Source organism: Lutjanus erythropterus, chromosome 3 (assembly GCF_056507025.1).
Source record: "Lutjanus erythropterus isolate fLutEry1 chromosome 3, fLutEry1.hap2, whole genome shotgun sequence".
NCBI classification, from domain to species: domain Eukaryota; kingdom Metazoa; phylum Chordata; class Actinopteri; order Lutjaniformes; family Lutjanidae; genus Lutjanus; species Lutjanus erythropterus.
In genome coordinates this window covers 27,578,548-27,602,385 of record NC_139319.1, presented here as the reverse complement: position 1 = coordinate 27,602,385, position 23,838 = coordinate 27,578,548, and the positions used below count along the sequence as shown (strand labels likewise).

Sequence of the window (23,838 nt, the reverse complement as noted above, 5' to 3'; positions counted from 1 at the left end):
AGTGAAAACTTTCTACTGTCATGTTTGATGATTACAATAATCATTATCATATTATTAACAATTATTAAAACCAGACAGTGTGTGGAACTATTATTTGCATTCATCTGAGAAAGGTCTATCTACATGATCAGGGATTGTTCAGGTCAGTTTTTCCAGTAGAATCCAAACAATGTTCTGATGCAGTTCAACAATGACAATAACTTCAGCGAACCGAAACAGTTTCTGGCGTATTGAAGTCAGACAGAATAAAGCGCTGTATTGTTCTCCTCAGCAACAGCGCAGAGTCCTGTTTCTCATGACTCATGCAGACATAGGTTCATAGGTGTGGAAGTGGATTCCCTTGGAGCAAGTGATCTTCATCACCGCGCCATGCTGAGTGGTGTCCACGATCAACCTCATCATGCCCTCTGCTATCAGTGACGGCCTGGAGATAAACACAGAGGAAAAGTGAGAGTACAGTTGGAAAAGAGAGGCACACGCGCACACACTCGCTCAGAATGAGACGTCTGTGATTAGTGTATTTCCTGTGCAGACTCCCATCATGAAAGGTTTTTTCTTTTTTTTTTGGCAGAAAAACTCTGGCAGGATGATGCACAGTGTTGGGATGAAGCATCTGAGCTTCAAGTCAGTAGATCCTTGCTCTATTATAGCCCTTTTCCATACACATGTAGTGGCTTTGTTTGCCTTGATGCATCAGCCCAGTGCAGCAGGGATTTGTATCTGGGCTACCCGCTTTAAGGTTTGTCTTGATAAGTGCTTATCTTGAGTGGCTGTAAAATGCCGATTGACAACATGCCATTTCCTACAAATTCTTCACAATAAAGATCCCCTGATATTTTAGTATGTAAAAGCTTTTATTACGAAGCAACAAAATCATGTAACGTGGGGTTTTTCAGCAGTGATTTAATACAACTCCTATCAGCTGAAAGTGGACGTGAAACTGCTCAATTATAGAGACACCTGAAAGTGTCACAGTCACAGAAGTGCTGAGAGCTGAACACACATACACTAAAAATTCTTAATAAAAATTGTCTTTCTCTCTGTACTCTCTGCACAAAAGAGTTGAATCTTGGTTCTCTGGTGCACATCAGAAAAATAAATAAATAAATAAAAAGAACAAAAAAAAAATCCATGGTCTTCTTGGTTACCAGAGTGATGAGTCCCCATCTATGACTGGTTGTCTGAGAAAAGCAACCCGCGGCATCTGAGCAACTCATCTGAGTCTTTCTCAGCTGGCCTGTTATGTGTAGCAGATACAGTTGAGGACAAAATTAGTCCCCCCTATGAAAGCTTTTTTTTTCAAAATTTTCCCATGTGCCATGGGCAAGGAATTTTCAACATAGCATTTCTAAACATACTAGTTTTCCTAAGAAAGCATAAATATTTCTATTTGCACACAATTACAGAATTATTTCAGAAAAAACAAAAACTACCAGTGTCAATATTATTATCCCCTTAAGAACTAACCTTTTTATTGAGCCACAGCACAAACCGCTGTTGTGCAATGATGCGCTTTAACTTTGTAAAGTGCTCAGAGCTTGTAAAATCAAGTTAAAATTGAAGGTTATCTTCCAATTTACACCCAGTATAAAAACTTCAGTAAGGGTGTGAGCTGTTACTTGAGAAAGCATCATGCCAAAAATTCAAAAGAGAGCCACACAGTACAGAACAAGTCTGGCAGAGGTAGGAAGCAAAAGATTTTAAAGACTCTGGAAAGAAAACTAGTGAGAGATGTGTCTTAAGACCTCAGAACAACTGACAAGACACTAGTGAATGACTGAGCCAAGTCGGGAATTGTAGTCTTAAAGAAGACAATCACTGAAGCCCTGCACAGGAATGGACTGTGAGGTTAGAGACCAAGAAAAACTCCACTTCTGCAGAAGAGACAACTTCAAGCCAGACTGAAGTATACTAAGGACAACCTGGAGAAAGATTATGTATACTGGAAGAGTGTCCTTTGGTCAGATGAGACGAAACTAGAGCTCTTTGGCCATAGAGACGTACATGTCTCCTGGTGAAGAACTACCTCCAGAAGACCAAAGTGAACTTTACTGACCTGCCTGCACAAAGCCCTGACTTGAATCCCATGGAAAATATGTGGGGTGAACTGAAGACCAGGGTCCATGCCAGAAGACTAAGAATGGGCTGGGATTCCTCAGGAGACATGTCTGAGACTTGTTGAAAACTACAACAAATGACTGCAGGCTGTTGTCCAGCAAAAAGGACACACAACTGACTGTTAGCATCAGGGGGGGGGGGGGGGGGGGGGGGGCTGATCATTTTGACCCTGGTAGTTTTCGTTTTTTGTGAAATTATTTTGTTTCTGTGTGCAAAGTAAAATAATGTAAGCATCCAAAATAAAAGTAGGATGTTTGGAAAATCTGTGTTAAAAATTCCTTACTCTGTTTAACAGCACTTGGGAAATACTTTTAAAAAATGAAATTTTCACATGGGGGTTAATAATTTCGTCCTCATCTGTAAGCATTTATGTCTGTTCTGTGGTTCAGTCACACACAGATAAACTCCAAATAAACAAAGTTCCCTGAAAGATAAAGTAACGTTCGGCTGCCAAGTCGCTTTGAGTGAAATCAGAGTGTAATCAGAACACAAGGTCAGATAGCAGCTGAGTGGTTCTGAGTGTTTTCAAGATAACTGATTTCAACTGTAGAAGTTTGGAAAGAGCCAAATGGCAAATCAGTTCATTGACAGAAAATCACCAAAGCTGACATCCTAAGTACAAAGAAATTTTTTAGGACATTAGGCGATACAACTCAGGTTTTTTGAATGTCCTCTGGCTGACATGTGCTTGTCCTCCGGCACATACAACTTTAAAACTAACAAACTGCAGAATTTCATAAATATATGTGCCATATTGTGGAAGGTAGCACCATCTATGCAATAATGATGGGCCTTTCTTTATTGCAATTTGTGCTTTGCTGTTGTGCTGAGCTGCATGTCAAAATGTATGGTTTGTGTTATTCACTAAATTGAGCTTTACTAGTTCCACACTTTCATCTGCCCATGAGGGAACTAAACAATAACATGTATATAAATAATAATAAATAAATAAAATGTATTCAGAAATTTTTAACTGTAAGTTATATTTTTGATCCGCTGTTCCTGTATTGCACTCCAAGCTGAAGATTATCTGTCCCACCTCACCATCAATGCTGAGGCTCCACTTGGAGACCCAGTTCCAAACCTGATCATGTTTAAATGTATCATACCAATAAATAAAATAATAAATAAATATTTTTTTATTGAGTAAACCACCCCTGTGACTTAACTTACTGTAAAACTCCAAACTTGCTCATGCTGCGTTTGAAATCGTCCTTGAACTTGACAAATTTTCCCATGTTGTCCTCATGTTCCACTGAGTGAAGCAGAGGCGTGTCGACGAAGGCCGGGCACAGCACGTTGATTCGAACGCCGTAGTCACCCTGAGAGGATGCGTCCTACAAGAACATGTACAAGAAGCTGCTGAGTGTCCTGGAGGACATCCCACACTACAAAAACCAAAGATGGCCTTTTATACTGTACTGTACTCTCTCTCTCTCTCTCGCTCTCTCTCTCTCTGTGTGTGTGTGTGTGTGTGTGTGTGTTTCTTACCGCCATAGCTCTAGTGAAGCCAATGACTCCATGTTTAGTAGCAGTGTAGACAGGCTGATGAGGAGAATGTAAGAAGGCTAAATTGTAAAAGACAAGAGGAGATAAGAAAACAAACATGTAATTATGTAACCATGTAATCAACCAATCAGTGAGCCCGTTTTCATGAATGAGCAGAATTCAGCTTGTCACATACAGTCTATGAGAGCTGCTCCATTTACTGTGAGTTTTAAACATGCAGGCAGGGACGCATCAGGGATGTTTTTTGGTGTGTTTTTGTGGCATTCAAGCTGAACACTAACACTGTCTTCCGCATACTATGACGCCCCACGCATATCTTCTGTATCTGAGTCAGTTTTTTACCTGACTTCCCATGAGCCCTCATCACCGCAACCAACCACAAGTGAAAACACCCCTTTTTGCTACTTTTTCATACCTCCGTCTCTCTCTGTTTGTCTCCTTAGCCTCATCGAAGGAATACCCTCTGACAGCTTCTGGAGGACATTTCCTAACTAAATCATTTCTTTGGTTCCAGAGAGAGCACTGCAGGTATGACTGAAGGTGAATATACCTCTGCTACATATGTGGTTGTGGACAGCCATGCCGCTCGGCCTCCAGTGCTGCCGAGGATGAGAGCGAGGCGATGGTGTCTCGGGGTGGCACAGCCCCTGATGTTGAGCGTGGTGTTGTGCGGCATTGCCATAGCAGCCTGCTTCATCCACCAACTCTACCGACCTAACAGTGTGAGTATCAACCCCACCTCTCAGTCTATACCTACCCACAATGCCGTTCACTTTTCATCCTGTGATTTCTTATCGACTGAAAGTCACTTTGTTTCTTTTCTGTCTCAGTAAAATTCCTTTTGAACCCCTTTCAATATCACTGAGCTTCAATACCTATTTCTTTTCTCTTACTTGCTTTATGTTATTCTCAAACCAAAGCTCTTGTGTTGCGTTTTGTTAATAACACTTTAGTTTTTTTCTTTCAACACTAGTGTTTATAATGGGAATTCTACTGGTTTTCTCGGGAACATCTTGATTTTCACTAAACATCTGAGTCCTACATATTTATACTGATATATATTTTTCATTACTTGAAGTGAGTTGCATTCAGGTTGCTTTGTGGTTTGACACTTTTTGGCTGACAAAATGTTCAAGAAAAGGAAGTGGTCTATTTCCTGCAGCACAGTTGTGATCTACTCTTTGCTCATTACCAGAAATATTTTAGCTAGCTTTTTACATCACCAGTGTTGATGCATTTTTGCATGCACATTCTCACAAACATATACCAGTGTACACACACAACTGAGGGGTAAACCGGTTTATTTCCATTGCAGGGGTCCCCACCACGGTCCAGTAACCTCAGTGCAGGTATGTTGTGTGTCCCAGCACTTTTTATTCATGTGAAAAATATCTTCAAGTTATATATTCCACATCAGAGACATTATGCCTTTTCCTCACACAGGTGAAGGTGTTACTTCTCCCACTGAAAGGCCCAGTCATGTTCTTCTTCCTTCCAAACCAGTTGCACATCTGACAGGTGAGACCAGTGTTGATATCCCTCTCATTACTACAGTGTTTAATTTATTACCAAGGAAGAAAATAAGTTACATATACTCTTGTATCTATTGCTAGTAAAATAAGGCACAGTTCTCAAAGTGCAGCATGCGTAATCACACGGTTTAAGCAAAATGTCTCTTTGTAATGTATCCATCATTTAACAACCCCTGCTTTAAAAGAATCAGACTCCACGTTGTCACTGGTATTTTTTCAGATGGAGCAGATGCAGTTCATAGAGATCAAATCATGGCGTGGAGCTTGCTTCCAGACCCTCTCCTCTATGAGATGGAATACAAAGATGGAAATCTTGTCATACTAAAACAGGGTTTTTACTATGTCTATTCCAAGGTTTCCTTTTTAGACCAAGATGAGTTTCGCCATAATGTTAATCACAAATGTAAACAGTACATTGGGATACCTATTCCCCTTCTGACATTCAGAAAACGCTCACTGGGGTCCAGCAAAGAATCCTACAGTAACAGTTACTTGGGTGGAGTGTTTGAGCTCCATAAAGGTGATGCCCTTTTTGTGGAAGTTAGCGACACCTCAAAAATTTTGCGATACAGAGACACTGACAACATATTTGGTGCATACATGATATAGATGAGAGATGAGTGAATTGATATTTCAATACACTCTTATTTCAGTTTTACTCATTTCTGATGGTATTAGAATAAACGAAAGTGGACAAAAGTGTTATAGAGTCCTCTCAAGGATTAATTATTCATTTTGTAAGTAAAATGCAGGTCATTACATGTTAAGAAGGTCAGGACTGTGCTGGTGGCTTTTTGATTATTATATACTATTGGAACTGAAAGAATTATTTTGCTGGGAGACACATTGAAACTTGGCAGACACATCAGTCCTGGTGAAAAATTACTTGGCATGGGGATGGCAAAATGGTTCAATAGCGCCCCCTAGAAAATTTTCAACAAAGTAGCCCTGCCTGTATGTTTCAACCACATGTATGAAAATCAGTAGGCACATGCATCATGCCCAGACGCACAAAATAGCCATAGCCTAAACCCCACAGAAACTCTGCCTTTTGGAATTTACTGTTTTATCATATTTCTGGGTCATGTATTAAAACAAAATTGATGATCTTTGAGATGAAAAGTTATTAAAAGATTCTATTTACATTGAACAACGTGCCTGTGGCATGGTGTCAAAGTTTTATTTTCTGGTTAGAAAAGCCTTAAGACCTGTAATATATAGCTATATTGTAAAGTTTGTAATATTTCGTGAAATGGTCTTCATGTAGCAGCGCAGCGAATGCCAATGTTTTACCTCGACACCAGAGGTTGTTGTAACTTTATGCTTCATGGTTGAATCTGTCCCAGACTTAATATGTTTGATAAGAGTCCTAGCCTGAACATCTACAGGACAGTATTCAGTCGATGTTGCAAAATGGCGCCCCCTATAAAAATTTCGACGATGCAGCCCTCATGGCACTTTTCATCCACAATTTCAAAAATGGGTAGGCGTACATATCATGTCCAGACATGCAAAAAAAGCCTCTTGGAGTGATGTCAGCCATTTTAAATTAAGTGGCCAGTTTTGGCGATTTCTAATTTTATTTTAATGAACTGCTCCTTGAGAATGAATTAGATCAACCACAAAACTGTTGTGTGCAATCTAGAGACATTCAGATGAAAAATGATTTAAAGTTTAAGAGTTTTACAGACGGCGCGGTCGTGGCTCGGCCTTGAATTTGACATGAAACAAGAAGTTGTTTCTAACTTCATTGTACATTGTCCAGTCTACCCCAAACATCACTTGATAGGAAACAGGAAGTAAGCCTCCTGCAACAATCTTCATTTGATTCTCATGAAATTTTCACAGTCTGGTCGAGAATTCATATAATGTAACATGACGTATAATAAGTGGCTGATCTGTAGTTCTACCTAGTGGGGACAGGAAGTGACACTGAACTCTTGTGTTTGCCATACAACCAACGTGTGTGAAGGTGCGAGGGCCTGATCATCACTGCTTGCAGCTTTAATTGAAGGGTGAAACTTTGATGTGAAAAGGCATTTTGTCACACTGTACATATTTTAAAAATCTCAGAGACTTTGTATGCTGACCGATATACTTACTTTGAACTTGGTCTTTTTAATGCTACAAAATGATTTGTCATAAATGGATTTGAAAAACTAAACTTAAATGAAATGTTCAGTTTTCCTGATCTTTATGTTGTTGTTAAACATATGCCATGTTCATGCTAAAATAAAAAAAAAACTTATAACCTTACACACTTCTCCTCATTCTTACTGTGACACATATTGCACACTATTTATATGTTCCTCCAGTAGTAAAGTGCATCGTGTTACTGCCTTAATCCTACTGTATTTATGTACAATAATGTATAAAGTAATGAGATAAACAAGTAATGATTTGAAAACCAACCAATGTTTCAGCCAACAGTATGGTACTGAAAAGTGTTGAAGTGTCAATACTTTTGAGAATCTAATTTCCCACCCTGGGGCTCCAGTCAGCTGTGCACTCTAGATCAGACTGGACTTGCTCCTATTTTTGTACTTTTTAAGTAGAAAACACTTGTTTTGGTAGCAGAACTTAAAGAGGATTTCAATATTTCTCCCATTTAGTTGCACGGCAAAAATGCTTAATATTTTAAAAAGAGGAACAGGTAGAAAAAGTATGAGCATGAATTTCCTTAATGAGCTGAACATTTTGAAGGGTTTCTGTAGCTGAAGGTATGCAGGAGTAGTAGTTGACCAAAAAACATATGGAAGACAGAATGAAAAAGAACAAGAACAATAGTGCTATTGAAACAGCATTCACACTTATAAAAGCAAAACCAACAGGACTATAAACTCAATCAGTCTCATATGGTCTGAGTCCACGTCCAAAAGGGTCTGATAATGGGCGTCAGTCCAAACACGTACACACAAACACCTGCATTTGTCAGCACACATACACATCAGCATACACACAAGCAAGCACGCATGCACGCGCGCACACACACACACACACACTTATCCCCAAAAACAATATGCTTGGTAAATGTTTGACCATGTTTGGACAAGCTTGTGTTTGTTAGGGGAAAGGCAAGTACACAAACACACACACACACACACACACACACACACACACACACACACACACACACACACACACACACACACAGACTGATGTTATCACAAGTGCGATAAATGAAAAATGATTACCATATGTCTGCTGTTCCTCGAGGCTGAACTGTTCTAGATCTACAAGATGATGTGTCTGCCCACAAGAACCAAGAACATCCTCTGGAATCTTACAACAACACACAGCTCTGTGCGAATGATAGAAACGGTCAGTTTTCAGTATAGTGACCAAATGCCTGTATCAAACAGACACCGGCTAGTCTTGCAAACTTGGTGGATTATTTTGCCTAATCTACTGAAACCTAACTGGAGAAGTAAAACTCCCTCCTTGCAGTTGTAGCCTTTGCCGACCAGTTGAGCTACATTCATAACTGTCCAGATTCATATCATGTAGTGACAACTTCAAAGGAATTTAACGAAAGTTATAAAGTGTATTTTTTGGCAAAATGGAAGTTAGCACTATACTGATTTATTGATTCCAGTGAATACAGGCTGACTTCACTTTGAGACTTTTTCATTACAGAAGAGGACAGAGGACCGATTGAGAGCTGGACATTAAGATGTTACAGTGAAGTTTACCTTTGACCTTTTGGATACAAAAAGTGATCACCTCATCATTTTATCCTATTAGATATTTGTGTTAATTAGTGTAGAAATAATGGAGTTATGGCCAAAAACGTGTTTGTGAAGTCACAGTGACCTTTGACCTCCAAATACTAATCAGTTCATCTTTGAGTTAAAGTGGGCATTTGTGTCAAGTTTAACAAAGTTCCCTCAAGCATTTCCTGAGATATCCCATTCACAACAGACAAACCAAAAACTTAATGCCTCCAGCCCCATCAGCTGACAACTGGGAAACATCAAACAGGTTGCTACAAGACTACTTTTCTGTGTTATTCTTGAAGTTTGTAACACAGAGGTTATTTTTGGCAAATGTAATATTAACAGTCTCATTGTACTTGTTGTTGGGTTGAGCCTTGAGGTCATTTCAGAATTTCAATCAGACAACTAACATTTTATTTCAGCAGCAGAACATAGTTAGAGTTTGGCGTCTAGACTCCGACTTCATCACTCCCTGCAGATATGTAGGGGTGAGATACAAGGGGAGTGATGAGCAAATTCCTGAACCCCCCATCAGAGCATGCAGGTGGATGCTAGGGTGACGGTGGGGCTAAAGGAGCAGGCGGAGACACTAGTGCAGGGCAGCAAATGCACCGGCAGGCAGAGGGACAGATGGGAGGTTTTAGCAATTTAAATAGACCACCAGGTTGGGAGGGTGCGTTCGGTGTGTACTACTGATAGTGAGGCAAGTCACATGCGATTAGCGCTGCAGCCCGAGTTGACTGTCTGAACTAGCTCGCAGGTGTCGTCACATTTTGGAAAATGCATCCAAAATAGCAAACTTTTCCTTAGAATTTCCATAGATTTGGAAAACTTTTTCTAAATTTAAAGAAATATTGTTTCTCAGGAGTTGATGGAGAAAAACAAAACAGAGCTAAAAGGACAGTGATTATCTGAATATATTCAAAAAGTAGACAGAATGAAGGCTAAGGTCTTTCCATGTCTGATGTGACGTATCACCATCTTCATCACCAAGTTGCTAACTTGGTCTGCCTGCCATTTAGTGTTGGGCGGGTAGAATCCTGTACAGTGAGCGTATCAGAACTGCCTGAGGAGTGAAACTGCAGTTGGTTAATCAAATTCTGTCTGGGTTTGTCACTATCAGCAGTATCGTTCATATTAGTCATTCAAACATTACTGATTAATGCTAAGAATATGACAGGATATTGCAGCTAATATTGCTTTTATCCTTTCATCCGTCAGGAAGTGCCAAAAACACTTTTTTATCTGTCTTCATGCTATTTCATGTTGACATTATGGGTGAATTACAAACGACAATCAAAAAGGAAGTGATGAGAAAAGAGAGAGGCCTTGTGATGTCAGTGTCATGAATGAATATCATCGTGGGGTTTGGATTAAAGAGCAGTGAACCTTGAGATGATCAACAGTACACACTGTATCCTTCAATCACCCTGCCAGATCAGCTGGACGCACCATGTGATCGCACCGGGAGGCGTGGAGGAGAGCAGTGACAAGAGCTATGCTAACCTAGCTTGGACTTCATGTCCAGCCAGGAAAATGAAGCACACAAATTGGGAATCAGGACAAAAATGGAAAACCAGAGACTGTTGAGCCCACATCTCACGGAGACCTGCTCCACCATATCTCGGATCAAGACTGAATTGACAGGACGCAACACGCAAGACTTCGGCAGGATGTCTGGTAATGATGCTTCATGCACAAACGCAGTCAAAGCTGATGGACAATGTTTGCCAGATGCCAAATTTTTAATGTGAAACATATCATCACTGTCTTGTTGCTGCTGTTTATATTCAGCCTGACACAAATTAAAAAAATATGCACTGTAGAATTATTTCCAGGGCGTACATATGTACACATGTAAATAACTGTACATGTTATTTATTTCTGATATTATTTATGCAAATATAATTTCACTTAATTTCATATTTTATCCTCCTCCATATTCTGCTCTGACTTTAATAAATTATCTGTATATGATGTATGTGTGTGCGTGTGGCATGAAGAAACTAGAACTCCCTGTATCTGTTTGGCTGTTGTGTTGAAATATCACTCTTTCTGCAGAACTGCTGACCCCACCTAATAACTAACAGCTTACAGTGATATCAGAAAGTCGTAGGTGTACGTGATGCAGTTTTATGTCTCCTCAAAACAACTCAGTTCCTTTAGGGATTTTGTCTGAGTTTATCAAAGATTACAGCTTTTACAGATCTGGCATTGGAAGTATTGGCCCATCAGGATGACATAAAACAATAAAAGTGCATAAATTATTACCTTGTAAAATGTGTGTGTGTGTGTGTGTGTGTGTGTGTGTGTGCGTGCGTGTGCGTGTGTGTGTGTGAGTGAGTGAGTGAGGGTGTGGATATGTGGAGAGCAAAACACAGATGAAGAGAGGTTTTTGGAGGAGTGTGAGCTTTTCCATGACGGAGACAGAGGTGCAGAAGGATCCAGATCCAATCGTTTCAGTTATACTGGATGTCTGCCAACCTGTCATGGTTGTTTTTTGTCTTGTGTGTTTTCCACATAACGTGCACTCATGGACGAGGGGGACTGTTTTCATAAGCTTGGCTTTCGGAGACTTTGAGAAATTCATCATTGCTGACATTTTGACATAAATAAATCTGTGTGTCTCCATTTCTCAGACAGGAAAATGTTTGGGGATTACTCAGGCCACGCGCTCCAAACTAGAACTGAAGTGTCCTTAAGTCTCAGTGTCTCTGCAGACGTTTATGTCTTTAAAAGTCGCTGCACATATAAAATTAGACAAAAGTTGATGCTTGATTCATATATTTACTCAGTGCAAATTGCAGCAATTCAAGGTCTCAGATCTTGACTCAGAGGGAAATTTTCCTTCTCACCATCCAACAAGGTCATACAGTCATGTTTTTCTCTTACATTCAGTCTCCCTCAGGACACTGTAGTATTACATAATCCACATTTCAGGAGAGTCACTCACAGCAACAACTTCAAATAGTAGTGGAGATTTTTATAAACTGTAAACCTTTCTACTACCCCTGAGAGTTTGCCTTTTTCATTCTCATCAGTGTTTCCATCGAACCCAACGAGGTGCAGCGTGCTTGCTAACCTGATATTGTGTTTATAAAGGACAGTTACACATTATGTGCCCTTAGCTGCACAATATTAAACTTAAACAAAAACTAAAACTAATATTATTTCAAGATAAAACAACTCATTAGCTACTGTAACAAGTGTTAGCATTCAGCCACTTACTAGCTAATGTGGAATAGGGATGACATTTTTGCTTCTGCTGCATTGATTTTTCACCTTTTTTACTTAAACATAAATATCATGTAAAAGTGCCACAAATGATTACAGTATTTTCTGTTGCTCTTGTCCTCATTCACTCTGTCTTAGCAAATCAAAGCTGGAGAGAGATTTCAGTGCATTTTCAAGTAATGGATTACAGGGTCACAGCACAGTGGTGAACATATGGTTTGGGGTCCAATTCATTTAAAATAACTATTATTAACTATAAAACTTTCTGTCCTCATGCAGATCACCTACAGTCATATGAGAGACATGAGTGTCAGATTGAATTTAGTATTCAGTCAATGCTGTATGACTCTGTAAACATGACTGCTTCTGTACAGTGCATATGTACAGACACTCAACCAGTTAATTTGTCACATTCACAGTGCCTCTGTTAAATCCACATAAATAAGTCCATGTGCACTAAAATCGGCTGCTCTTCAGCAAACGGGTTTCCACGCCCAAAAAGCATTGTGCGTGGAGAAGCTACACAGAATGGTTTCACAAAAAAGAGCCCTTAGTTGTGATTAAGTTGCCTACCAATTCAGTTTGATTAAAAACCACTATCAGTGTAGATGCCGTGCTGCTACTAAAGTTGTACCGCTGCTGCAAGAAAGATGAAGAAGGAATTTGTCTGGAATACTGTCATGCTTATGTTGCAAGAGACGAGCGAAATAGTTTAAACGATTGAGGTTTGATTTACTACTGAACTTCTTTTGGCAGTCCTGTCAATGGTCTCACCACAAACAAACCACCAATTAATTGGTTTGTTTAACCTATTTTTCAGTGTCTGCATGCAGTTGCTTGGTGTGCATGTGAGACTGAAAGGGTTTTTTTCTTTTGATCCAAACCAACTGGGCTAAATGTAAATCAAATATCTGTTGCGTATTGCTTTTACAGTTATCATCTATGTCCCATGTTCCTTAGTAATGTTTTAGCATTACCCAAACCTATGTATTAGTCAATCTGACTGATATTAACACGGATATTTTTGTTGTTTGAAACATAATTACTCTGAAAATAAGATTTTTTATTTCCAAATACTTATGTTTTGGATCCATTAATGGTTCCTACTGGTCAGAACAATGTTCGTGTATATGTTACCTGCCATAGAGGATACATTGATAATGATGCCTCCTTCCTTGCCGTACTCCTTACTCATGTGTTCCAGTGCCAAGTAGGTCCCTTTAATTACAGAGGTCTGTAAGAATAAAGAGACAGCATTGTCAAGGTTGTAATCTTCACAACACGCAAGCGCAGCCTGTGAGCAGGAAGTGAAACTGTAAGGAAACAACATGTGAAGATACTGATAAGTGATTATGTGACTAGTTGAGTCAGCTCTCAAAAGATCAGCTACTTTTAGTTCTCATAAAGATTTGACTGTAACAGACCCAACAGAGAAATAGATATATACTTATATATGTAGTGGAGACCTCTGAGCAGGATGGATGAGGGTGGGAGCCTGAACAAAACCTTCAAAAAGTTATTTATTTAAATTAAGGGTTATTGCACAAATTATTTAAAAGTGCAGTTGGCTTTCATTAAATATATTTTCAATTCATCCTCTACACTCCACAACTAATAATACATATTTCATACTTATTCATGCTTTTATATATGAATTTTGTTTGGTTTTGCGACGAGCATAAAGGGACTACAGCTTGCTTTCTGTTGTACAACCCTGTGTTGTAGAATGATAACAAATGGACCTTGTTGCTTGTACGGAGAAAACGAGACCTAAGATAGTGCCCTGAGGAACCCTGAGCTGATGACATCTTTTGATGAAGAGGAATTTTTTCCTCTAAAAATGATCAAAACTTAAAACAAACAATCAAACAGACAAACAAAACACACTTAGAGATAAGGTCAAAACATTGAAACGATGTAGCCAAAGCACTTTCTTCTTTTTCCAAATACAGCAGTGATGGAGGCTGCCATTCTCGATTACAGACTTTTTCTGAACAAAAGAGTTTCTCCTTAATAGAAGGAAACCCTGAAAAGAAGTACAGTACTAACCCTTTTCCACACACATGACACAAGAGCTGGCCTGGCTTGACTTGGTTTGACTAAGCACGTCAGTCCAGCCCAGCAGGGATTTACATCTCCATTATAACAGGGCTCCCGCTTGAGGGCGTGTCTTTTAACTCAAGATGAGCTTAGCATGAGTCAAGCGTCTGTGAACATTTAATCTATAAGTATTCTTCACAGTTAAAGTCCATGTCCAAGTTATTCAAAAGCATTTATTATAAAGCAGCAAAACTCTCCCCAGGCACTGCCTGTGTTTGATAAAAACACCCAAACAGTGCCCTCTGATCCCCCATGGTAGATATAAAATGATAAAGTGCCACCTACAATGGGCCAATATGCAGAAAGCGTGATCAGGTGCTCACTAGGCTGCCCTTTTTGTTATTTTTAGTTTCATTTTTGAGTGTGCTTTTTATGCACACCAAATCCAATGTCATCTTAAAAATGATGGTATTTTGTTTTTTTGTTGACCAGCTATGCAACACACCAGGCTTTTAATGTAGTATAAAGAGCAAGAGACTGTTTGTCTGTAAGAGGTGGGGTGAATGGATGGATCTGTAAACAAATACAGGACTTTGACTCAGGAGACTAGGGTTTATGCAGGTCAACTGTCAACACATTAAAATAAAGCACTGATAAATGTTATGAGGCTGTGCTTATACTAGCTCCTATATGTATTTGTATCCTGTTTGTGCAGCATTAACTTCAGAGTATCACATAAAACTGTGTCAATAACTCAACCACTTTACAATAATGTGACAAGTATTAAGGGACAATAAATATACTGATATGCTTTTTATGTGATGCTCATTCTCAGGGTAGTAAAAAGTACTCACTCTTATGTTAAAGACACAAGCCTTAGCTTTACTTTTAATATCTGGATTTTAATATCTTAATATTAACTATTAATGAATACTTCATTCACAGTTCTGATTATGTGGCAACCTGTCTCTTTTGCTCATAGCTGGAAGTGTTAACAGCGTTAACAGAAACAGGTGACTTATTGCATCCTAAGTTTAATATTTTGCACCTTCAGATGAAATATGAATAATGACTGCCAATGCATGGTGGAGGGTCTTCGGTAGATAGACTGTGCCTCCATGTGCACCTTCAATTTCGGTTCATGTGCGTGCAGCAGTGCAACGTGGGCTGAGCAAAGGTCAATTTCAATTTTGATTTCTGATGGTGTCAAAAGATGGTTCATGTCAGTAACACATCAGGGAATATCAGTAAAACAGGTCCATTATTCTATCATTATCAGATCAAGTGTGAACGTAATATTCATTTATATGGTAAAAATACTTTGCCTTTCAAGTTGGCTAGCTTAACTATGAACAGCACAACTGATATGAAACTATTCAGCAAATTTTGGCCCCTCATCAACAACAGAAAAAAAAAAGGTGTCTCCTGTTTCCCCCCACTTCCTTTCTTAGCCGTGTCTCTCATCACAAGTGGAGGCCACAGATAAAAGAATGTGATGATTTGTCTTGTGATCTTGCCAAAGGACTGCAGTTGAAAATTAGTTTAAAGTTAGCACTATTTTCAAGTCTCATAAAGCACAAGTACTGAGTGCTACCAGGTTATTAACCTTTTGCACAGCCAGACCTACCTCCACAGCACTGTGTCAACACTGGAGAAAGATCTGACTCCGTGCATTATTATTTTGCTACAAGGAGAAAAAATGCTCTGGCTTGTTTGTATTTCTTGAAGCCAATCACAATTGTCTTGGACGGTACTAAGCCCGGGATGCAGTGAGGGCGCCCTACAACGCAGTGTTGGGGGAACTTGTTTTGGTGAAACATTTGCACAACTGGGCAGGCAAACCCTGCATTAAAACGGCTAAAACATTGCAAAAGAAAAGGTAACGGCTGCTAGCTTGTTAATGTTTGTACAGGTTGCAACCAAGTTAGAGTTAGAGTAACTTGCCATTTTCAGTGTGCAGGTTGCTAACTCAGAGGTAGTTGTTGGTTCCTGTAACGAGGGGGATTCTGAAAATGGTAACGCACAGATAATGGAAGGGTAGGACAACACTGCCTGACATACGCAACCAACGGCAGACTTCTAGCCACAGTCATACTTTTGTGTCCTGTTCTGCGATCCTATCTAGATCACATTCCTAAAAATGTTTTGACTACCTGTCTGCTTTGAGCTTGTAGCTGTTCATGGCATTCCTTATCGTGTATACTCATCCAGAATCAGCATTTCTCTGACCTGATGTTTCTCAGCACATGTACAGAAAAAGGTGGAAAGTGAAAGTTTTGAATGATCTCGGACTCAACTGAACCTTTTCAGTGCTTCTGAGTAAATTTTGAGAGATTTTACAGTGGTTTCATCCAGGTGCTCCATGTGCTACTTCTAAAGACATGGCAATTACATTCATTCATTCATTCATTTTCTGTAACCGCTTATTCCCAAAGGGAATAAGCCCCCTGTGTCGCAGGGCTGACACATAGAGACAGACAACCACTCACACTCACAATTAGAGTCACCAGTTAACCTAGCATGCATGTCTTTGGACTGTGGGAGGATTTTGCTAAGGATAAGGAAGACAGTAACAGTATGCTCATAATTAACTATCAGTCAACTTAGGTTCGAAAAACCTGGCTGTCATCAATCACTCTGATCTAAGTTTGCAGCTGCACAGAAAGAATTTATTAAGCACATTACAAAGGTCACAGCTTTTCTTCCTTGCTAGGAAACAGGAGAGCTTGGTCATGCATTTATTTTTATTGAAAGTATTTGTATTTAAACACATATAATCAATGAAAGTTATGATTTTTAATCATTTAATTTATTATTTTTAGGGTTGTTCTGAAACCAATTCTAGTACTGAAAATGCCTCCACTACACCATAAAATGCTGGATCAGTTATAAGCAAGTGTGCAAGACTATGCACCAGTCTGATGCCACAGAATTGGTATTGGCCAATTTGCCCAGTTCAGGAATCGAAATTGGTGTCAGAAAAGAAAAAATGGCATCAGAACATCTCTCTCTCCTTTTTTTTTTCATATTTAGTCAGGCAGCTACATGCTTGTGTTCAGCAGGCAGATGAGAGATAAAGCTAATGGCCAGTTAAATATTCCCCTCAGGGGGACGTGGTCTTGAGGGTCACTGAAAGCCTCAAGCAGAGCAGGTATTACTACTTGTACAAACAGTCTTTTCTCCCACATAGTATAGGTTGTACAGATTGAAAAGCTTACAAATCACAAATTTGTGATATATATATATGTATATATATATATGTATGTATACTGAAAGTCCTCATTGTCTTACCAGGTTGACTTGTATGGTCTTCTCCCAGTTCTTTTCATTGTTGATGCCAGCATTGTTGATAACGATGTCCAGACGACCAAACTTGTCTACTGTGCTCTGGAAGGCATCTGTTACACAAAAACAAAAAGGCATTAGTGAATGAATTAAGACAATGACACATGCAGGATCTTTAACGGTAAGAGCTGAATGAGCTTTCAGCTTCAGCTCACTCGCTCATCACTCCAAATCAGACGTAAAAAGCTTCTCTCCCCCTGCTTCACAGTCATTATGACTCAAGATCATTGTTAAAAGAGAGGTACAGTTGGCATATAAACCTCATTAACCTAATGAAAGCACATTGTTTATATATGTACAGGCGTCATTTACTCAGTTACAGTGTCCTTCATCCACAACTCCAGACCCACCACACTGACATGATCTGATGTTCAGGTTTATATGGATAAGATGAATCTCTGTATAACCCTGCCAATGACATGATGAGGAAAAATCACAGGATCAGACATTAACCCCAAATCTACCAACCTATCTCTGCACTTGTTTGGACTCTTTGTCAACATACATATTTTTTTTTATGATTAATAATGTTAATAGTGCAACTTAAAAACTAAGAGGAAGAACCTAACTCTGTTTCTCACCATCTCAATAAACTTGCACTGTCGACTGAAATGCCAAAGGACTTTCAATGTGAAACACATACAGGAAGTTTTGAGTTTACACCATAACACAGTAACTTTAACAGGCTTTGTACTTAAGCATTGTATTAGAATTTCCCATCATGCTTGGAGTAAGTAGTCTGCTGTGGTCTAAATTGGTAGTGTAATGATCATTGTTTACAGTTTTTATAGGTTTATAATTTTAACCATTGGTGAGGTGGCTGTTATATTTCTTTACCTCAGCTGAATTTTGTTACCGTGTTTTAAAATGTTTGTCCCCTGTGTTGAATCTCATTAAAGAACTGATGTGGCTGAGAATTGCTGTATTTTTTGTCATTCTATGCATTCTACTATTTGAGAAAATGTGGTATGTGTTCTACTCTGCAAATTGGTGACCCAATAAAAATGGGTCCATAACCCATTTTGAGTCAGGGTGCTAAGTTTGAGAAATGCTGTGTCGGAGAGCTAAATAAACCAATTGCACTGCATACATTTGGAGAAAAGAAAATCTCACTTGAAACTCTGAGAAGGCATTTGTGTGCTTTTCCACTGCTCTCCAAACACTGAGTAGGAATCCCTTCACTGCACAGTTTAAGCCCTCATTCTTTGCTTCCTTGTGTATATTGCCAAACGTCAGACATGTTTGTTGAATAACCACCGATAGACAGTTCAGACAATGCGAATGTGGGGATATACTGTATGTTGCACTCTTACACAAAGAGCCAGCAGCAGGTTGTTTATCTCCCCATGTGAGCAGCAGACAGATGTGGTAGGATAAACAGCAGAAGGGGGAAACCTGAGGTGGTTAAAGCTGCATGTGTCATCGCCTGCCGCATTCCACACTTGGACACCCCACAATTAGAAACAAACATACCTGCTTTTAACAGACTTATTGGTGTGACATACACACACACTCCCACACACACATGTGTGTGTTCACATATGCACAAATGGAGAAACGGACAAAACGTATCCCATGCAAACATGCACTGCTGACAATTATACACACACTGTGCATACCTGCAGAGATGCATGCACATACATAAACACAATTAATCTATTTTTACCACACACACTTGCACACACACTGTCACTGGCTCCATGCAGGCTCACACTGTGTGTCCACATCAACAGTAGTATTATCACACAGTTAGGAGCACCACCAAACAGCATTCCTTAGCTGTTCGCCTGCAGGGATTTACTTTTTTCAGTGTCAGACAATGAAACCTTGTTCCTCTCTCTGGCTCTCGCACTCACTCTAAAACACACTTACACATACTTTAATTCCCTGCTACTTCTTCTGTTTCTCACTCCACACAAACACACACACACACACACGTATGCAAACACAACAGCACCGACACATCTGCAGAAAAGGAGAAGGCATGTTTGACTCACCATGGTGATATACAGTCAACTAAATAATCATGTGACTGCAAAGCAAGACCAGACAAGCTTAGTTTCAGCTGGACCACAAGAACAACCTGTTGGTAAGATACACCAGAGTGACCAGAGCTTAAGTCCAAGGTATTCTGGTGCAGTGTGTTTGACAAAACCGACTGTCAAACAGTGACTCTCTCCAGAAAAAAAGTTTCTAATGCTTGCCAGAATAGTCCATCAATTTTTGGCTCTTATCTTAGGTCACTTCCTCATTCATCATGAGGAAGTTAAACATGAGTAAGCAACTTTCATGTGGACAGTCATATTCTGCAGGCTGCATAAGAAGTCACAATAATTGGCCAATATTGTACATTACACAAGAAACTGAATATGTTGATTGACAAGTAGTGAGTGATGTCACAGGCATTAGTGTCTGTTGTTACCTCTCAGTGCGTCTCCGTTGGACACATCACATGAAATAAAGGTGCAGTTGCCCTCTCCAAACTCGGCGTCCAGCTGTGCTTTGCATTCCTCACCACAGGTCTTGTTCAGGTCGACCACAGCCACCTGGAACACGAAACTCTGTTAGTGAATTGCACTTTTTAAATTCACGCATGAAGACAGGCTGCAAGTTAGGTGCTGCTTCTTATCATCTCATGGTGTCTGATCTGTGGTTTGACACTTGTCAAGCTGCGAACAGCTCAGTGAGCAAGGAACAAAAAAAAAAAAACAAGATTAATGACACGTTTATCTTTAGTGTCGTGCCGCAGTTTCAGCCCCATCTCACAGGGTGTGAAAGAAGTTCTCAGAAACTGACTCAGCTCTTTCAAAAGCCTTTTTGCTTTACCTTTCTTGGCTTTGAAATGCATCACATATTACTACCACTATGTAGTTTACTATTCACTAATTTAAGAAAGCAATGCAGCAAGCCATTTATGTGATACTTTTTAGAGTCACCATCTGCTGTAAGACAGATTTAAACCAACCTCATTTCAACAAATGTATTTATTTATGGTTTATTTGATAGGGACAGATAGAATATACATAAAGAAGCTGGAAAACAGCTATCCAATGCAAGTATCACGGTGTTTATATACAAGATTGCTAAAGTAAAGAAATGTGAAGATAAAACAAAGCAATGAAGATTTAGCGTGTTTCCCACCACATTAAAGTTTAAAGGGCAGTGTTAATGCAGTCAATCCATTCAAGGTGAATCAATAAGACCACAGCAGACAGACATGCCGACAGTTCCAGTCCACTGAAAGGCATGTCAAAACTGTGAGGTCAAAACAGGTTGTTTGAGTAGTGCAGATAACAGGCAATTCACTTGTACAAGAATCTGAGCTGTTAATGCACAGTTGGATAAGAAAGCATAAACAAAAGCAGTGAAGTTAATGCACTTTTACTTAATTTGAGCATTTTTAATCAAGACTTATGGAAGTAAAACTTATGGTTTAACCTTAAAATTACAAAGGTAAAGCAGACTGAGCAGTACTGACCTTGGCTGAGCTTTGCAGTAGTGACTGGACCACAGCTCTCCCAATGCCCTGAGCCCCCCCTGTCACCAGAGCCACCTTCCCATTGAGAGACATGATCCCAACACAGCAGCAAAACACTCTTATACTTCGTCTTCTTCCTTCTGTCTCTCACACTTTAAAGTTTCCTCTTCTTCTCTCTCTCTGTCTCGCTCCTTTCTTGAATTTTCCTCTTTGTCTTCTGTGTGTTGAAGCACCTATCTGTTCTCCCTGTAACACAATCAGAGGCTTTCTCACCCTTGTGTGTGTGTTTTTACTCTTTTGGCTGGGCTGTTTCCCCTCCTTCTTCCCTCCCTCCCTCCCTCCCTCCCTCCTTTCCTCACCCCCCTCTCTCAGCTTATCAGTCTATGCAAACACTGCGTGTGTGTCAGAGAGAGACAGAAAGAGAGTCAAAGGCTAAGTAAACTCCGTAGGATAATAATTACAGGTTTTATCCAGCTTGTTATACCTGCCCTCTTTTACTCCTCCTCTTTTTCTGCACTCTGTCCCACCTCCTAGTCCTGTTTCATCTACAGTGGAGGAAATAATTATTTGATCCCTTGCTGATTTTATAAGTTTGCCCACTAACAAAGACATGATTGGCCTATAATTTTAATGGTAGGTTTATCTTAACAGAGAGAGATAGAATATCAAAAAGAAAATCCAGAAGATTATATAATATAAAAGATATAAATTGATTTGCATTTCATTGAGTGAAATAAGTATTTGATCCCCTACCAATCATAAAGAATTCTGGCTCCCACAAACCGGTTAGATTAGTCCTCTCGCTTTAAGAAAGTACTCCCAATCTCAACTCATTACCTGTATAAAAGACACCTGTCCACAGAATCAATCAATCAGACTCCAACCTCTCCACCATGGGCAAGATCAAAGAGCTGTCTAAGGATGTCAGGGACAAGACTGTAGACCTGCACAAGGCCGGAATGGGCTACAAGACCATTGGCAAGAAGCTGGGTGAGAAGGAGACAACTGGTGGTGCGATTATTCGAAAATGGAAGAAACACAAAATGACCATCAATCACTCTCGGTCTGGGGCTCCACACAAGATCTCACCTCGTGGGGTATCAATGATCATGAGAAAGGTGAGGAATCAGCCCAGAACTGCACGGGAGGAGCTTGTTAATGATCTCAAGGCAGGTAGGACCACAGTCACCAAGAAAACCACTGATAACACACTACACCGTAATGGATTAAAATGCAGCGCTCGCAAGGTCCCTCTGCTCAAGAAGGCACATGTACAGGCCCGTCTGAAGTTTGCCAGTGAACACCTGAATGATTCAGAGAATGCTTGGGAGAAGGTCATGTGGTCAGATGAGACCCAAATCGAGCTCTTTGGCATCAACTTGACTCGCCCTGTTTGGAGAAAGAGAAATGCTGACTATGACCCCCAAGAACACCATCCCCACCGTCAAGCATGGAGGTGGAAACATTATACTTTGGGGGTGTTTCTCTGCTAAGGGGACAGGATGACTTCGCCACATCGAGGGGAGGATGGATGGGACCATGTAAAATCCTGGGTGACGGCCAGGTCACTGAGAATGGGTCGTGGATGGGTCTTCCAGCACGACAGTGACCAAAAACATCCAGCCAAGGCAACAAAGGAGTGGCTCAAGAAGAAGCACATTAAGGTCATGGAGTGGCCTAGCCAGTCTCTGGACCTTAATCCCATAGAAAATCTGTGTGTGGAGTTGAGGCTTCGAGTTGCCAAGCGACAGCCTCGAAACCTTAAGGATTTGGAGATGATCTGCAATGAGGAGTGGACCAAAATTCCTCCTGAGATGTGTGCAAACCTGGTAATCAACTACAAGAAACATCTGACCTCTGTGCTTGCCAACAAGGGTTTCGTCACCAAGTACTAAGTCGTGTTTCGCTAGGGGATCAAATACTTATTTCACTCAATGAAATGCAAATCAATATATATCTTTTATATAATGTGATTTTCTGGATTTTCTTTTTGATATTCTATCCCTCACTGTTAAGACAATCCTACCATTAAAATTATAGGCAGTTCATTTCTTTGTTGGTGGGCAAATTTACAAAATCAGCAAGGGATCAAATAATTATTTCCTCCACTGTACCTGAGCTCTTCACACATATATCTGTTTGTATAAGAATCTGTTCTCAATGTGAGGAAATAAACATGACAGCTGTTTAAGAGGCTGCCAATCTCACATTCTCCTGTTAGCATACAGTGTGTCCTCAGTGTTATTCCTGTTACACAACATATAACCCTGTTCAGTGATACGTTACACCAAGGTTCAGGTCTCTGCATGTTGATGTTCACACTGCGCTGAAATGAATGGAAACCAATAGCTGCTAACGGCTACCCAAACATGTAAAAATACCGGTTTGATCCGTTAAGCAAAGCAACACCACAGTGACTTCGAGTCAGCTTGTGTGTAGTCTGTGGAGTTTTCCTCAAGGGGTCCCTCCAAAATAATCCTGAATGAATTCTGAATGAACAAGTTGTTTATAAATAACCACCACTATTTATACTGTGTAGAATATCAGTTTAAGGAACATCCCTTCACTACCCTCCTTCCTTTAGACCCTCCCTTCCCTTGTCCTACTTATCTTGTATTTTTCCTCTGATACTGAACGTGATCATGTCCTGTGTTGTTGCATTATGTTGGCAGGGCTGGTCAAGACTTAAGAAGCCATACTTTGTACCACATAAGTCAAATACTAGAAATAACATATTCTTGCTTAGATAGTATTGACTGGTAAGTAGGGACACATTATAACAGACCTGTACTGTAAGTTAAAGTCTATTATTTCCCACTGTTTGACCCTTAATTGCTTATTAGACTCTCTTAGAGAATAATAAGAG

General features: G+C 39.9%; 2 protein-coding genes across 2 annotated transcripts; one reads left to right on the top strand and one right to left on the bottom strand.

Annotated features, from left to right (window-relative positions):
• Positions 1-212: 212 nt before the first annotated feature.
• hpgd (15-hydroxyprostaglandin dehydrogenase) lies at positions 213-21,287 on the bottom strand. Its single transcript, XM_084715664.1, has 7 exons — positions 20,973-21,287; positions 19,917-20,040; positions 17,441-17,547; positions 13,247-13,343; positions 3,610-3,686; positions 3,292-3,455; positions 213-424 (listed from the first exon to the last, which is right to left on the bottom strand). Exons 1-7 carry the CDS (start codon positions 21,063-21,065, stop codon positions 301-303), a joined length of 786 nt encoding a protein of 261 aa, XP_084571790.1. The 5' UTR covers positions 21,066-21,287; the 3' UTR covers positions 213-300.
• Positions 3,801-6,944, top strand: LOC146330177 (tumor necrosis factor ligand superfamily member 14-like). Its single transcript, XM_084714404.1, has 3 exons — positions 3,801-4,456; positions 5,045-5,145; positions 5,380-6,944. The coding sequence occupies exons 1-3, from the start codon at positions 4,158-4,160 to the stop codon at positions 5,766-5,768; spliced, it is 789 nt and encodes a 262-aa protein (XP_084570530.1). The 5' UTR covers positions 3,801-4,157; the 3' UTR covers positions 5,769-6,944.
• Positions 21,288-23,838: the final 2,551 nt, after the last annotated feature.